This window comes from Lutjanus erythropterus, chromosome 13 (genome assembly GCF_056507025.1).
Source record: "Lutjanus erythropterus isolate fLutEry1 chromosome 13, fLutEry1.hap2, whole genome shotgun sequence".
Classification (NCBI taxonomy): Eukaryota; Metazoa; Chordata; class Actinopteri; order Lutjaniformes; family Lutjanidae; genus Lutjanus; species Lutjanus erythropterus.
The window spans coordinates 9,731,417-9,748,865 of NC_139329.1; the positions used below are offsets into that span (position 1 = coordinate 9,731,417).

The 17,449-nt window shown below is 40.5% G+C and overlaps 1 protein-coding gene across 6 annotated transcripts in view; it reads left to right on the plus strand.

The window, feature by feature from the left end:
* Positions 1–17,449, plus strand: part of bicd1a (bicaudal D homolog 1a) — a 45,689-nt gene that overhangs the window by 24,388 nt on the left and 3,852 nt on the right. The window contains exons 2-9 of one of the 6 annotated variants that reach the window (XM_084734235.1): positions 42–254; positions 5,269–5,421; positions 6,402–6,899; positions 10,637–11,029; positions 12,163–12,924; positions 13,104–13,255; positions 13,377–13,587; positions 17,336–17,421. In XM_084734235.1, coding sequence (XP_084590361.1) covers positions 42–254; positions 5,269–5,421; positions 6,402–6,899; positions 10,637–11,029; positions 12,163–12,924; positions 13,104–13,255; positions 13,377–13,587; positions 17,336–17,421 — 2,468 coding nt within the window. Of the gene's footprint in view, positions 1–41; positions 255–5,268; positions 5,422–6,401; positions 6,900–10,636; positions 11,030–12,162; positions 12,925–13,103; positions 13,256–13,376; positions 14,807–17,335; positions 17,422–17,449 lie in introns of those variants that run through there. The other 5 variants (XM_084734237.1, XM_084734236.1, XM_084734238.1 and 2 more) reach the window with 5 other exon arrangements.

Genomic DNA, 17,449 nt, shown 5'->3' on the forward strand with positions numbered 1-17,449 from the left:
TGTGCCCTTCCTCTGACGTCCCTCCTCTTCTTTGTCCCTAGGCGTTCGGCCAGGCTTACACCAACCAGCGCAAAGTGGCAGAGGATGGGGAGACCAACGAGGAGACGTTGCTGCAGGAGTCCGCCTGTAAGGAGGCCTACTACATGGGCCGTCTGCTGGAGCTGCAGATGGAGGTGACGCAAAGCCGTTCTGTGGCATCCAACGCCCAGGCTGAGAACGAGAGACTCAATGCACTTGTGCAGGAACTACGAGAGGTGAGCTGGTCACCAGTCACAGAGTCTGCTGCAAAGGCGATTTATCAATTAATGAAAGGAATCAGCCCAGTAATACTGTACATGTGAAGAAACAGCATCATACTATGACAGTAAAACTATTGCATTTGGATATACAGTCATTTTATTAGTACCATAAAATTCTTGATGTTTTTGGATAGATTGCAGTATTTTATTATATTAATTTTGAATACATTTCAGTATTGTTTTTAGTAGTGTATGATGTAATTTTGTGGTCCACTCTAGAATTGATTTATTTTTTATAAATTTAAGGATTTGCTGGGTTTGTTTTGAAAGGTGTAGACACTGGATCAGGGTCCTACATGTTTTCCATTTCAAAAATCCAGACTTTTCCAGACTTCACTGTAAATTGTCAGACCATGTTTGACATGTGTACAAATAGCTAGATGTTTAGAATGTAAAAAAAATAGTTACCCAAAGATCATAGCTGGGTCCTGTAGTTCAAACAAAAAAACAAATCAATCAACACCAAACCCAGAGAAGTTCAGGGTTGGGCCAAAAACATTGTGACTCACGTTGCAAAGGATGCTGTGACAAGACTACAGTGCTTCTGCTCTTGCATATGGTGCACTATTGCAGCCGCCTCCACTTGTACAGTTGAAAAGGTATGAAAATTTCATATGACAAATATAGTGACCAAAATTATCACAGTTATCAATATTACCATGGTATTGTTAAAATGTGCTGAGAATATTCAAAAATTGATGTTAAATACATTGAAATAATTTCTCTGAGTTTTATATTGAAAACAATTTGAGATAGAATCACGTCCTTTACAATGTCAGTGTTTTAATTGGTGCAAAACAGAAGCTTCGTTGGATGACATTCACCTTTCAAGCATCTCTGCCCAAAGAGGAAGTAAACTAACTGGTGCTACCTATAATCAAATTATTTTTTATATTATTAGACCCACAATATTTTTAAGTTTCTTTTATAAATAAGAACCAAAAGTGAGTTGAATGGCTTACTGCAAAGGTTAAATCACAGTAATGTCTTTGTGTTTATTCACTGTGTCCAGAGAACTGACCGCGCTCTCTCACACAGTGTAAACACTTTGGCTGCACTGGCTGTCTGCTCCAAAGGTCATGAAAAAACTCAGCTTCTATGATCAATTCATTTTGTAAATTCTGAATTTTCTACTGTAGAAAAGCAAATAGGGGCCATAGTCTTGAAACTCTTTTTTTATACTCTCTCTTCTTTTTTGCCCTTCTTATCCAGACCTGGAAATTACTAAAATCAAATTCCATACTTTCCCCACTCAGTATAGAAACTCAGCTGAATTCATTGTGTGTATCAGATATAAAAGAAATAGTCTGCAGTTTAGTCATTGGTGAAGAGGTTTGAAAAGGATTGAGGAAAAATCTGTTAAAACAAACTAAGTAAAGATCTAAGTCATAATTGTAATGTCTTGAATTTTAAGAAGACTGTTTTCCACATTCCACCTGGCTTTACTGTACGTGAGACCAGTGTGTCTGATGAAGGCCAAAGAGTCGCAGTGACAGGCAGAAAGGGGTCAAACCTCACACAGAGAAAACAATATGCATGTGCGCCCATGCAAAAGCATGCGTTCATGTATCCGTACATGTCTGCAGCCACTGTGTCGGGCAGCGCAGGAGTTCGAGCGGGGGTCAGACGCCGCGGCCACGACCCCATTGTGGGGGGCAAATCCGGTGCTAAGCTGGGGAATAAGTGAAATGCCCTGAGCTCGGCACATGTGTGAGCCACGCTGCTCTCATCACACAACCAGCACTACACACACAGGACGCACACTCTCATTCACTGCAGCATATTCATCAGGGAGTGTTGTTACTCTCTGTACGTGTTGTTTTCTGAGCATGTGTTGAATGTCATGCACAGCAGGTTAGTCAGTCCAGATATTCCATATTATATTGAACAAAATCAATATTTTCCATTGAGGAGCTGATGAGTTGTCATTCACATACACACTTGTGATCTGTTTGCATCGTGATCATGGCTCTTTGATGATGCATTCATCAGATGGCTTTTTGCCTCTCTTTGAAATCCTCATTAGCATGTGTGATGCCCATTAATGAGGTGGAGTTTACTTTTCAATCAGCAGGAAGCAGGTGTTGCAGCCACACTGGGAGCTTCATTTGTCACAAGTCGCATCTAATCAAAAAGGTTCTTGCAGGTTCCGACCAACTTTTCGCAAACACTATTAGCATATACAGATTTATCAACAAAAAACTTATGGGAAAAGTTTACTTTAACTAGAGAAAGTTTGCTCCTGCTGTTGTTAGTCTGCAGTCTGTAGTCGGAACATCATCTGCAGTCTTAACACGAAATAAATTTCATGACCCTTCCTTGGTCATCTTTCTCCTTTCCAGTACTTAAATATGCTATGTGCTTACATTGTCTACGTTGAAAAGAAAAATAAACTTTGAAAATGGTGAAACAAGATATACTGAAGATATACTATATAGTCTTAGTAGTATGTAGTCTTAATTTAGCTAATGTTAGCAAAACGCTAGCTAACTACATCAGTTGTTAACTAGCTAATTAGCTAGCATTTTGCGACAGAGCAAAATGCTAGCTAATTAGCAAGATAATCTACATCAATCGCTAGAGAGGTAGTTACATCTGATAGCTAATATTTTCAAAACAGTAACTAACTAGTTAACTAAATCTACATCGATCTTAAGCTAGTTAGTTAGCTAGCTTTTCTTGCTAACATTGGCTGACTTAAAATGTGACTACGTAGCGGGTTTATGTTGTTTTTACAGCTCTCCCAGCAGCATCTTTTACTATCTTCAGAATTATTTTTTCTTTCAAAAGAAGCTCAGCACACAGCATATCTAAGAACAAGAAACAGGAAAGGAGAAACTTGACTAAGGTCCCGACAGGTACCACGCTTACTTAACTGGCAAGGGTAAAAGGGGGTGGGACTTAAGAAGGGTCAGTTCTCCCGGAAGACAATTGTGACATTCGCTTAGTCCAAACAGCAAGTCACATTACTGCACATTTATCCTCCATCCTGTGTAAACATTTTGTACCTCTTCACAGCGACAGGGGAGGTTATGATAAATGAATGCAAGATGGCTGGACTTCTGCCATATCTGCCTTTGTATCATGAATCCAATAAAGCTGTTACAGTCCCAATCTGTGCTGTGAACTCCAGATCAGGGGTGAGTCCCCCAGCTCTGCCCTTTGGCGGGCTCACTGCCAGCGTTGTGTGCCGCACTGTCCCTGACCCTGGCCGCTGTAGCCCCTGATCAGCTACGCCTCTATAGAGCCTCACTGACTGATAATTGGCTTGTAATCCTCTGCTGTTCATACCCAGCTCAGTATAATTCCCCACATTGTCATGAATATGTAATTGGACAACATGTAGCAAGGGACAGTCATTACAGTCACAGTTGTTATTTATAATCATAAGGTTTGTTCTTTGGCTTCTGTTATCTTTTCCTGGATTAGTATAAAAATATTTTCACTGCAGTTGCAGAAAAAGCTCTACTGTACTTTTCTGTACTCTGCAGCTGAGGCTCCATTAGCTTCCAGAATATACTGTAGGAGCTGCTGTCAGCCACTGTACAAATCAAAGGGTTCAGTGTATCATAATGGTCTTTAGTTTCAGTCCAATTGCCAGTTTCAAAAGCACCAATTTCATCCACCCCTAAACACACACAAACACATACAAATTCTAAGGATCTAGGGATTCAAAGTACTGAAGAGGCTGTATGTGTTTCAGGTTTCTTGAGTTGAGTTTCTTAATCCTGTGTGTGTACCCACCCACCCCTGACACTGTCTCTGGGTCAGCACTTCTGCCATATGCACAGAGAGCTGCAGGGGAGCTGCAGGCAGCTCTGCAGTGAGAGAAATACACACATGCACAAAATGATTTTGTATCCCATACTAAATATAATGCTTTAAGACCAACAGCAGTTGTGTTACACTGTACACATTAAGTCATGTCTGTGTTTAAAGATAAGAACATTGTTCAACTTGTCATTTCTGACTTGAAAATACATCTCCCTTTTTGATATGCATGTCTGGAAAGGTTGACTTGTATGATATTGATATTTATTAAATAAGATATTTATTACTTGTATGAATGCAGACTGACCAGTTAAATGGAGATTAATAACAATATAAGAGAGAAATCTAATATATTTACTTTAATAAATCATAAAATGACCAGGATATGTCATTCTTTCAAAGTTCCATTTCAGTCCATAATTTGTGTTACTGTATGTCTGTTTCATGTTAATTAGAGTTAAAATGAATGCTGAATGTTTGCTGAATAACAGTATTATAATGGTTATATTGAGCAATAAGTTAATGGAGTCTTGCAGGCAGTCACTGAACTCCAGCTGTGTGTATTTTCAGAGCATTGTTCCTGCAGCCTGCCTGAGCTTCATCGAGTCTGGGGCGGAAGGGGTGGGGGAAACAACTCGCTTCAACCATAGACTGTGTATTAAATTGGATTTCAATCTATTTTATATACCGCTTATGGCTCCAACCTGTTATTTGTACTGCTGTGCTCACTTTTGGACGTGCAGTTGTTACATATTGCTCCTTTAAATGACAAAAAAAGAAAATAGTAGTTATGTGAGCGCAGATAATTTTGCTGAGGTCTCAATATATTCCCACTGCTGCCGCCTACTGTACTTAGATTTATGACTTTTGTGGCCGGTGCATTTCTCTAATCGACAGTTTATCTGGTCCAGCATATGCTCATGTTTCTATCTGTGCACAGCAGGTGACCCGGAATAATGTGCATAATTTCTGGGAGGTTGCTGACTCATTGCATTTAACACAATGAAATAGTTTGATAAAGTATCAGCACGTATTAATAAAATTACATTATTACTGCTGCATTAATCATCATTATGACACTGTGCATATCATCCGATCTTAAGCTGACAGAACAGTTGGCAGGGATTTAGGTTATGAACTGAATTCCAATCCTCTTCCTCCTCATCTTTCTCCCTCATATCTTCTTTCTTTGCTCCAGAGTAACGAGATGCTGGAGCTACAGAGGAGCAGGATGAGGGAGGAGATAAAGGAGTACAAGTTCAGAGAGACCAGGCTGCTCCAGGATTACACCGAGCTGGAAGAGGAGAACATCACGCTGCAGAAACTGGTGTCTACGCTCAAGCAGAGCCAGGTCAGTATGAAGACCCGCATCACATTTCACTCATACCTGTAAACTCTTTCAAAGAATTTCTCAGTTGCACACCTGCTCATTTTCTCACATCACTTTTAATGATGAGACACTGACTGCCAGCTCAGTTGACATGAATCACTCAAACTTGATTTCCCAATATTACCACCAAAACCACCTTCGAATGTGGTTCTCTATATTTTCACTGTCAGTTCCAGAACAGTACAGTATCTCCTCTGGTTGCTTTTTGTCCTTTATTTCCCTTAAGGATCTAAAGTATCCCCTGTCCAATCACACAGAGTGATACATCGTCAGTATTGGCTTTAGTCACAGTTTCTAATACCTGCATAGGGCTGGAGTAGATTAAGGTCATAAATCACTTTAGTGATTTAGGTCTTACTGCAAAGGTTACATCACAGTTTTACCTGAAATTAAAATGAATGCCTTTATCTGCTTTGTAATCCAATCCATATTTTAACCACATCACCCAGTTGTATTTTTAGATTAAATGCTGTTTAAAATGTGTTATGTTCCCCAATGTGTGCAACAGTAAAAAGTAACTCAGGGAAATAAAAAGGCAAATGCGCAAACAAGGTTCTTTTAATTAACAAATTAATTCAAAGAAAACACTTAAATGTTAAAGTATCAGTTTGTCTGACATACAAAAAAACACTTTGTACAATAAATCAGTTTCCAGACCTCCTTCTTCAATCCCAGACAAATATTATACTGTCACATTATAAATCTTAAGCTAGTCAAAGGTAGTGTGTTGTTTGATTTGACTTCATATTGCTTGGCTCTTATTTTAACTGGAGGAAAACAATTTCTATTTATGTCTAAAGTGTGCTTTTCTTCTTTTTCATGCCTGAGGTTGGGTTACATAATCCTTGACTAACAGGATTTTGTATGTTAGATTCAAATGAAGTAACTAAATTAAACATTTTCTGATATTTTCTTCTCCTGACCTTTCTGCTTCTCCTCAGGTGGAGTATGAGGGACTGAAACATGAAATTAAAGTATTTGAGGAGGAGACCGTTCTCCTCAACAGTCAGCTGGAAGATGCGTTACGTCTGAAGGACATTTCTGAGGGTCAGCTGGAGGAGGCCCTGGATGCCCTGAAGAGCGAGCGCGAGCAGAAGAACAATCTGAGAAAAGAGCTGGCCCACCACATCAGCCTGAGCGACAGCGTCTACGGAGCAGGGGCCCATCTGGCGCTCACGGTCACCGGCGTCGAGGGCCTGAAGTTCCCAGAGGAGACTAATGGAACGAACGGCACCAATGGCAGCGCCATCCCTGCCGCTAATGGCAACAACGAGGACAGCAACCGCCGCAACGGCCACCTTCACACAAATGCCGGTCTGGCTAAGATGAATGGGGACTTCCGACCAGGCTGGAAAGGAGAAGGTCTGCACCCTGTGCCGGACCTGTTCAGTGAGCTCAACTTGTCGGAGATGCAGAAGCTCAAACAGCAGCTGCTGCAGGTGGGTCATAAGAAAAGACCTCACAGCAAGGTCACTAAGAAATCCCACAGTAAATCATATTACCCATAATAACCCAAGTCACCAGGGTTGACTGCAAGAAAGCACAGCATTCTTTGTTCAGTGCTTGTGTATCACTGAATGTTTCTTTTAAAGGTCAGTACTGACTTCATATTGCTACTGTCTGGAAGATTTCAGTTGCTTTAAAGCTGCTTTCAACACAAACTGCAAGACAATTTACTGCACAAGAATAAAACCAGCAACACACAGCAGGGATGTAAAGATATGTCAAATATCCCAAAAGAAAAATGTCTTGTCACTGTTAGAACTAACTAAATAACAATAATAACTAAATAACAATAATAATAAACAAATAACAGTGACAATATCTGCCGTGATATAACAGTTAATTATTTTATTTCATTTTTTAATTTTATAAAAGGACTGCTACTGACTGCTGCATTGCCAATTTTTTGGACACTCTGAGGTCACGGCAGGCTACTTTTATTTTATTTTATTAAAGGAGAAAACTGTGATATATTTACTGTAATAAATCATAAAATGACCTTGATATGTCATCAGAGATCAAGGAAACACGTTAAGTCATCAACGCTGCAGCTGCGGTGTCCTACTTTGAAAGTTCTATTCCGGGCTGAATAACTGCCTGTTTCACATAACTTAGAATCAAATTAATGCAGAATGCTCGCCAAATGAGTAAGTGTCTTATGAGTCTTTATGAGTCATAAGAAATCACTAATAATCTTGTAGAAGGCGTAGATGTTTATAACGGTTAAATTGAGCATGTTATGGAGTCTGGCAGGCAGTGAGACAGGCAGCCCCTTAACTCAAAATCCAGAGTGTATGTTTTCAAAGCTGTGGGCTTTTCTTTTCTGGATAGTGGGCTTTACATACAGACATCTGTTATAAACAGATGATCAACTTCAAGCGTACAACTCGTCGTTGCTTGTTATTGGCAATTTACGGTGTTGTGCGTGTCCTGCGCTCCTGCAGAGCTCTTACAGCACTCCTGTAGCCTGCAAAATGAAATTTTAACATGTCACTAATAGTATAATAATAATATTGCAATAAATATCATATCATTTGCTTTTTGCCATGGTACAAATGTACGTTGTATTATCGTACCTTATCCGTATACAGTGCATTAGAAAAAGGTTGATTAATCCACTTTCCCACCGTGCATTTCAGTTTTTAGTGTAGGGACTGAGTGGTGTTATCTATTGTCCTGCTGCATTCTGGTCTGTCTATGTTTGTTTGGTGCATGAGTTGTTCGTTGCTGCACTGATGAAAGAGCAGCCATGGTCACAGTTTGCCATCAGTAACAGCAAAGAAATGATGAGGTGATAACAGTTTGGGAACAAGAGAAAAACAGGAAAAACACAACATAATGCTTCACCGACTGAAGAATACAAATAATTGCAGTGAAACAACATTTAAACAATATAACGGCCCTAATAAATCTCTTGCAGTGCACAAAAATAAATTCAAAATTGAATTATTTTGGCAGGGACAGAGCGTAAGCAAGTTTTGTACATGTGCATTTGAGCTTGTATGAACTGTAGCTTGTATCATGTGTTGCGTATGCCTCCATATGTTATGATATCATGTTGCACTGAAGCCAAGCAAAGCAGTAGAGGCAGTGCATGTGCGTGTGCTGTAGCGAGCCTTGTCAGGGAGATTAGCCACCAATAGGCACAGGGAGCAGATGCAGAAGCAAGACAGAGACAGAATCTGACTATGTCTGCTTTTAGTGTAGAGACAAGAAGACAGAAATAGAGCTCTAAGACGAAGGGAAAATGCACAGTATACTTACATTTATACCACAATTAGTTCCAACCTTGCCCTGTGATAAGCTACATCCCCAGAATATAAATATAGAGCTTATATAATGCAGTTCAGGAACTGTCTTTCTCTTACAGTCACTTATGCACTGAGTCAGCTGCAACATGCACACATAAACAGACATATAGGAGGAATACATAAATGCTGACTTAGAGATTGCAGGTAGATCAGATTCGTGCACAAAGTAATTAGTGCACATTTTTTTTCCTAACTGAGCTCCTAAGGGAAATAGAAAATTAGACTAGCTGCTGCTCTATTAGCAGTGTGCCTTTCTCTGTAAACACAATTACTCACTAATCAATTTTCTCTTTTGAGTTAATTATTCTGGGAAAGATGTTAATGCCAGAGGCACCAGGCCTCTATATGCTGGTTGAATTTTGTAAAATCAATTTGTCTTTCTCAAATTGAACACGGCTGAAAAAAAATCACAATTGCATGTTAGTTATCACCCTATGCATTAATTATCATTGATTTTTTTTAAATATATCTATGAAGAGTTGGATGAATAAAAGTTTTATCCTTTCAGAGCTTATGAGATTGGGATTACTGATCATGAAACAATTGAGCAACACTTATGTCAGTTCCCATTGTCCTTAACAGCAGGTTTTGACACAAGCAAGTTACAACACGTCATTCATACCTTTGTACTGTCAGAAATACGGGTCAACTGATATGATATTCATTGACACTGTTAGTCTATTTGTTTGTTCACTTGTTGCCTAATAATGATGGTTGCATGTCTTTATGTTTATTAGCCCCAGTGTTATGGAGCTGTGTGAGTCATACTGATTGTTCATTTGCATAACTGAGCCTGCTATACTTTAGCTTTTATCAGCAGCCTCTGCATGTTGCTGATATTCTATCCTAATGTTATTGCGAGGAAGTGCTGTACATTCATAGGCTATGGCAATGAAGTTTGCCATCATTGGTTGTCAGAACTTGAATATCACACGCTCCAATCTGTTAACACGACAGCCCACATCAGTACAGAGTATCATAATATCTAAATATTTAAATTGATAAAAGTTAAAGGCCTTAGACTTAAGGGGATAGTTCACATTATTTGAAGTGGGGTTGCATTATATAGTTATCAATAGTCAGTGTATTACCTACAGTAGATGGTGATCGCCATGTCCCTGGTTTGAAGAAGCAGCAAGAAACCTGGTGTCGTAAGCTAAACACTGTACTGTTGTGGACATGGTCAGCAGAAAAACGTTTGTTAGCCACCTAAAAAAAGGCCCGTCAGTTTGAGTGTCGCTATATTTAGAATGTTTTCACCTCTTTACTTTGCCATCAGACAGTCTTTTCCAGTGGGAAACCACCAAATTTTGCTCCCTCTAACCAACCAGAATCCTTTGGAAAAATCAGTAATGTTACCTCCCAGAATACAGGGGTTACTGGTCTATCGTGAATTATACAAACAAATTGACTGAGGCAACGGTAGAGCAGAAACTCGAATGTTATGCGAGGTAAAATGACTGATTTCACTAAAGGAGTTTGGTTGGTTTGGAGAGGGATATATTTGACTAACATAATGACAGTTTCCTGTCTGATGGCAGATTAAAGTAGTGAAAACACGCTAAATCTAGCATACACTGATATTGATTTTTTTAAGGTGCTGAAATACATTTTGCTGCTGACCCTGTCCACAGCAGTCCATTGCTTAGCTTCCATGCTGGTACTCCTCTCTGCTTCTCCAAAGCGGAGGCTGTGTTGATCTCTATCTGTCAGTAATACATAAACACTGTCATGTGTTTTATGAATATGTACTTCATTAAACATATTAAACACATATGCAGTATGTATTTTTTATTGTAATGTATGTAGTTTTGTCTGTCTTCACTCCCTCTCATGTGGCAGTGTGTCCTCCTGTCCTGCAGGTGGAACGTGAGAAGACATCACTGCTCAGGAACCTGCAAGAGTCACAGACACAGCTGCAGCACACGCAGGGCGCCCTGACCGAGCAGAATGAGAAGGTCCACCGGCTCACAGAGCACATTAATTCCATGAAATGTCTCAATGGAGACAAAGAGCTTGATGACCCACAGGAGAGTGAGAAACCTGACGGGGGGTCCTCATCACCACCAGCCAACGGTCACCATGACCCAGATATCCATGGATTCGAGGTCCTGGAGTGTAAGTACAAGGTGGCAGTGACTGAGGTGATCGACCTGAAAGAAGAGCTCAAGGCCTTGAAGGAGAAGTACAACCAGGCTGTGGAGGGACAGGGGGACAGCCACAGTGACGACAAGGTCCAGGCTCTGACTGAACAGGTTTGTCACTGTTATATGTCCATGCATTTTAAATAGAAGTGTGGGTCAACCTCACACAATTGCGATTTTATGTCCTTAATGTGTTCTGAATGAGACAATAAAAGTCTCAAAGAATCATATGAAGGGAAAATTTTGAAAATCCTTTAAATATGATCTTACCAAAGATGCCTTTTTAGTACAGGAAGGGGGAAACCTCACAAATTACACAAAACAAAATATTTATTACTCATTAAAATCTCTCTATGACATATAAAAAAATTATAAGTGGTCATTCCACTTATATTTCCTGTAATTAGTTCAATCAGCATCACAGTATCAGTATGCTGGTATGCAAGGCAACATAAATCAGCACCACATAAATCAAATAATCCATATAACTGATTAACATAAATTACAATGATTTAAAAATCATTTAAAATAGCACATTTATATTACATTCAACATATTTGTGACTGCCAAATTTGTACTACTAAACATAAAATGTTGAAAGTGACACACATAAGCTTAGACACGTTAGCTTTTAAGTCACGACTGCCCAAAGTTGGCCTGCCATTTGGTTCAGTTTTGCACAGAAAAAAAAGAAAAATTCAAAAAATGCCAATATAAATCAGTACTTATGCAATTATGAGGTAAAATGATCTTTAAAAATAAGATCCTTAATTAGGATTAATTATTTTTCATAATTTGAGCATAGTGGGCAGAATGCAACTTTGCCCAGGAAGTCAGTATGTTGAATGAAATTTGGTTCCTAGCATCATTTTTTATCTTAACAATAAAATACAATACAATATATTTTTGGCCCATGGTCCACCTTTAAGTTTCATTTTGGCCCCCCAATAGAAGAAAAGTTTTGGGCACCCCTGCTAAGTAAAACTATATTTTGTCAAGATATTGCACTAACCCACTTGGTAATTTTGATCTGCTTATGTGTCTGGTAAATTGTGGCATCAGTATCTTTCAGTACTTCCCCTACTTGGATTTCTTAAGACTTTTGATGTTATAAATTACATATTTAGAAAACAAGAGCAGTTGTTTTTATTAGTGCATCAATGTACCTAATATCTTTTTTATTTGATGATATTGACTGTTGTGCATCCTGTGATGTTGCAAATGTCCAACTTTTTTTTTCCAAGCAGGTAACTAATTTGGAACGTAGTTATCGTGAGAGCCGGGAGCGGATGGTGAGCCTGGAGGCAGAGCTTCGAGCAGCCACGAGCACAGCCACAGAGAGCCAGAGCATGCTGAATGCAGCACAGGATGAGCTGGTAACCTTCAGCGAGGAACTGGCACAGCTCTACCACCATGTCTGTCTGTGCAACAATGAGACACCAAACCGCGTCATGCTGGACTACTACCGCCAGAGCCGCGTCACACGCAGCGGCAGCCTGAAAGGCTCAGACGACCCTCGAGCTTTGCTCTCTCCTCGCCTGGCACGGCGCCTCGCTGCAGCATCTGCAGCCTGCTCCTCCGAGCCCCCGCGCAGTCCCAACGACTCCCCATCCAAAGACGCCCATCACAATGAGACAACAACCAACACAGGGGACCCTCCATCCTGCCACAGCAGCCCCACCCGCAACCCTACGGGCTCCCCAGTCATCAGCATCTCTCCATGTCCATCTCCAGTGCCCTCAGAGGCAGGTGGGGACCTGCGGAAGGAGCCCATGAATATCTACAACCTGAACGCCATCATCAGAGACCAGATCAAACACCTCCAGAGGGCCGTTGATCGTTCACTGCAGCTGTCCAGGCAGAGGGCTGCAGCCAGGGAGCTGGCACCGATGCTTGACAAGGACAAGGAGCTGTGCATGGAGGAGATACTCAAACTGAAGTCCCTGCTGAGTACCAAGAGAGAACAGATAGCCACACTCAGGCTGGTGCTGAAGGCCAACAAACAGGTGAAAAAGGATTTGCATTTATAATTAATATACCATGAAACTTTAATATCCGTGCAAATTAAAGGAAATTATGTGATATCTCAAATCAACCAGTAGTTTATCCTCTTTGTGTCAGAGATACAGTCCAGACTTTATCTGAATTAGGCCTACATGTTGTAATAAAACTATCCACATTGCAGACGGCGGAGGTTGCACTGGCAAATTTGAAGAGCAAGTACGAAAATGAAAAGGCGATGGTGACAGAGACCATGATGAAGCTGAGGAATGAGCTGAAGGCTCTGAAAGAAGATGCTGCAACCTTCTCGTCTCTCAGGGCCATGTTTGCCACAAGGTGAGAGGGGAAATATGAGGCCACTAAGCTGGGAGAGTGAAAATTTTAACTTTTAAAGATACCGAATTCTCCCTCTAAATCTTTGTTTCTTCCCTTTGTCCTTTCATGTTGCTCTCTGTAGATGTGATGAGTATGTTACCCAGCTGGATGAGATGCAGAGGCAGCTGGCGGCAGCAGAGGATGAGAAGAAGACGTTGAACTCCCTCCTCCGTATGGCCATCCAGCAGAAACTGGCCTTGACTCAGCGGCTGGAGGATCTGGAGTTTGACCACGAGCAGACCCACCGTGGCCGCGGCGCGAAAGTACCCAAGATAAAAAGCAGCCCACCCAAAGTAAGTCGCAGAGGCGCCCTCACAGCTCCCTCCAGCCCCACCAGGCTCCACAGCCCCTCCATTATCACAACCCACACCCTGACCCTCTGTAGTCCTCCGTCTATAGAGCTAACCGCCTGTGCGTCCGTGTCTGCATGGACTTCCGACACACTTTCCGAAACAATCCAGACCTCAACCCTGCCTGACATCAGTTACCCTAATTTGTCTCTGGGCACCGAGCCCATCATGATAGACCCCGATTGGCTAACCTCAGAGTTTAGACGACTCATTCATTCAAGACAAGACATAGTTCACCTGTCTCCATCTTACAACACTAGTAGCCCCCCCATCTCAGTGTCTCCTCACCTTCGGCGAAGGCGATGATTCATCATCATCTCCACTCCCGGCACCAATATCTGCTATGTACACAGTTCCCAGAAGCCTCTGTATTAGGTGGGATACAGAGAGGATGAAAAACTGGTTTCACATTTCTATGGTTTGAACATGCAGAAATACTCAGGAAGAAGGAGCCCCTGACAGCTCGCTCCAGCCTCAAAACAACTGCAAAACTGCACTGAACAGCCTTTTTGTTATTGTTAAGGTTGAGTGAACGTTGTGAACACCCATACGAATCTGATATCAGGCATCTCTCTCGGCATCTGAATATTTGCTGACGTAAAATGTGACATTATGTATCACTCTGGTAGAGCACTGGGAAGTGTTGCAAAGTGAAAACCAAGCAAAAAATGGCTGCAGCATTTGCTTCAGTATACAGTGACTCACAACACCCCCCTGTGGCAGAATCTATGAATGTTATAATCTTATTTTGCATATTTATTTAAATGTAAACTATCTAATCTATTCCATTAAGACCTTTTTTTCAACTATTATCTGTTGTAAAATGATATTTCCTCAAGTTAATCCGTGCATGCCTCATGTTGTCACATCTAAAGGTCTGTCAAAAAGCATTTGACAGGCTTAAAGTGTGTTACACGGTTAAAGGGATAGTTCAAAATATTTGAAGTGGGGTTGTATGTGGTGCTTATCAATAGACAGTGTAATAACTAGAGTAGATGCTGGTTGGCAAGCCCCCAGCTTGGAGAAGGAGAGAGGAGTATCAACACAGAAACAAGCAATGAACTGCTGTGGATGGGGTCAGCAACAAAAGTTATTTTAGCTACTTGAAAAAGGTCTGCCTAAAAAAATCAATATCAGTGTATGCTATATTTACTATAATATCTTCAGTTTGCCATCAGACAGCCTGTTCTGGTGGGCAATTGCTGTTATGTCAGCCTGGTATTGTTGTCTCCAAACCAACCAAACTCCATAGCCAAAATCTGTCATTTTACTTTGCAGAACACGGAAGTTGCCGGTCTACTGCTGTCTCAATCTGTTAGTTTGTTTGTGTCATTTTTGTGTTATTAGTGAACCCAAACTATCCTTTTGAAACACAGAAGTCACACAATAATGCAAACAAATTGATCAAGGCAGCGGGAGACCAGCAATTCCCATGTTTTGTAAGGTAAAATAATTTATTTGACTGAAAATTAGAGTTTAGTTAGTTTGGAGAGAGATATTTGACTTATAGTATAATGGTGGTTTTCCATCAGAGAAGGCTGTCTGATGGCAAAGTAAAGTCGTGAAAATATTTTAAATATAGCGTACATTTAAACTGATATTGATTTTTAGCTTCTGTTCTGTTGCTCCTCTCTGCTTCTCCATACTTGGGGCGTACTGACCGGCGTCTACTGGGGTTAATACACTGATTATAAGTACCTCATACAACCGCACCTCAAGTAATTCGAACTATCCCTTTATTGTGTTGTCCAGAGTAGTATGGAAACCAGTCAGACCTCCTCTCTGTGCCTCAACCTCATGTCGATTCTGTTCAATTCTCCTCCTACTCCACATGCAGTAAACCAAATCCCGTTTATTCCTTCGCTGATGGCCAAACCTCTCTTGCAGTATTTCCAGTTTTGTCCACTAGATGGCAGTGTGTGAACACATTTCCACTCTTTTTCCTGTCAAATGCTGCTTTGACCTCAGTCTCTGTCTCCCTGATCCTACCTCAGATAATCATAGAAATCATGTATACATCAAGAGAAACAGCTTTAAATTAAGATATTAAGTAAGACAAACTGACAAGCATGACTGGTGTGGACTTTAGCAGCAGGTATTCTGGAGTTGAGCAGGATTTTTCCTTGTTGTGTCTGTCCTCCTTTTGTGCTGTAAACATCAATACAATATTGGATTTTGGAAGTGTGTCTCTGTAAATTGTGTCCATGTCTGTCTCTTAGTGTGCTTTGTGTTTTCCTCTGGTGTTGACCTGTATAGAGACTGGTCTTGTCAGTGTGGTCAGATGAGACTGGTTTAAAATATTATTCACACATTCACATTATGAAAGCATGTACTGTAAATAACACACAGAGGAAGCAGTCACTGAAGTTATACTCTACTATATTAAGTATTTTCACCTGCTTCTTCTGCTCATATTTCTCCTCTTGCTCTGATTTCTTTCAGGCTTCTCTTCTCTCTCATTTACATTGTGAAACACCAGCACAGCATGAGAATCACATTTTTTCTGTATTTCTCAAGTAAAACTAAAACCCCAATTCCAGAAAAAGTTGGGACGTTGTGTAAACACAAATAAAAACAGAATGCAATGATTTGCAAATCCTTTTTGACCTACATTATATTCAAAACTGCTGAATGCTCTAAAAACACCTGCTTGGAACATTAAATAATTAAACTGGTTAATCGGTAATAGGTGACAGTATCATTATTGGGTATTAAAGGGCCATCCTCCAAATGCACACGTCATTCACAAGCAAGATGGGGCAAGGTTCACCACTTTGTGAAAAACTGCTCGGGCAAATTAAAGAGGAAAAGGACCATGCAGATTGTTACCAACACTAACTTCAAAAGACAGCATCTGTGATGGTATGGGGGCATGTTACTGCCCATGGCATGGGTAAATTGCACATTCGTGGACGTCCCATAAATGCTAAAAGGTACATACAGGTTTTGGAGCAACATATACTTACTTCCAGACATGTTTTTCATAAACGTCCATGCTTAATTCTGCAAGACAATGCCAAGACACATTCTGCATGTGTTGCAACAACGTGGCTTCATAGTAAAAGATTTCAGGTACTAGACTGACCTGCCAGCAGTTCAGACTCCCATTGAAAATATGCAGTGCATTATGAAGCACAAAATACGACGATGGAGAGCACGGACTTTGGGGCAATTTAAGTTGTCTATCAAGCAAGAATTGGAAAGAATTTTGCTTTCAAAACTTCAATTATTGTTCTCAATTCCGCTTACTGAGTGTTGTTAAAATAAACGATTATGTAACACGGTGGTAAATATCCCCTCATCATAACATTTTTGAAATATGTTGAGGGCATGAGTGTATATTTACAAAAAGAACAAGTTAGTCAGTCAGTTTGAACATGTGTACTGCATTCAGTTTAATATAAAAATCATTGCATTTTGTTTTTATTTACATTTACACAACACCCCAACTTTTTGTAATCGGAGTTGTACAAGAAAATAATTATCCGCCACATTATGTACAATAATAAGCAGTAGTGTCATTAGAACAACTATATATAGACCATACTCACACTAATCAGTACTATGATAGCAGCAAACCAGTAGTCTCTTTCTCTGACAAGGCCTTCCCCTGTCTTGTCCTCCGTGTTTTCTCTGTCCTTTTGTCTAACCCTGAGTGTCAACCACTCTGTATATCTGTCTAATTTATCAGTTTCTTGTAGATTGTCAGCAGCCTGCTGCCTCAGTACCGTCACTCTCCCCACAACTAAGGCGAGGGAGAGCCTCCCTAGCCCGCAGGTAACAAGCAGTACAACCTGCTAGTAGT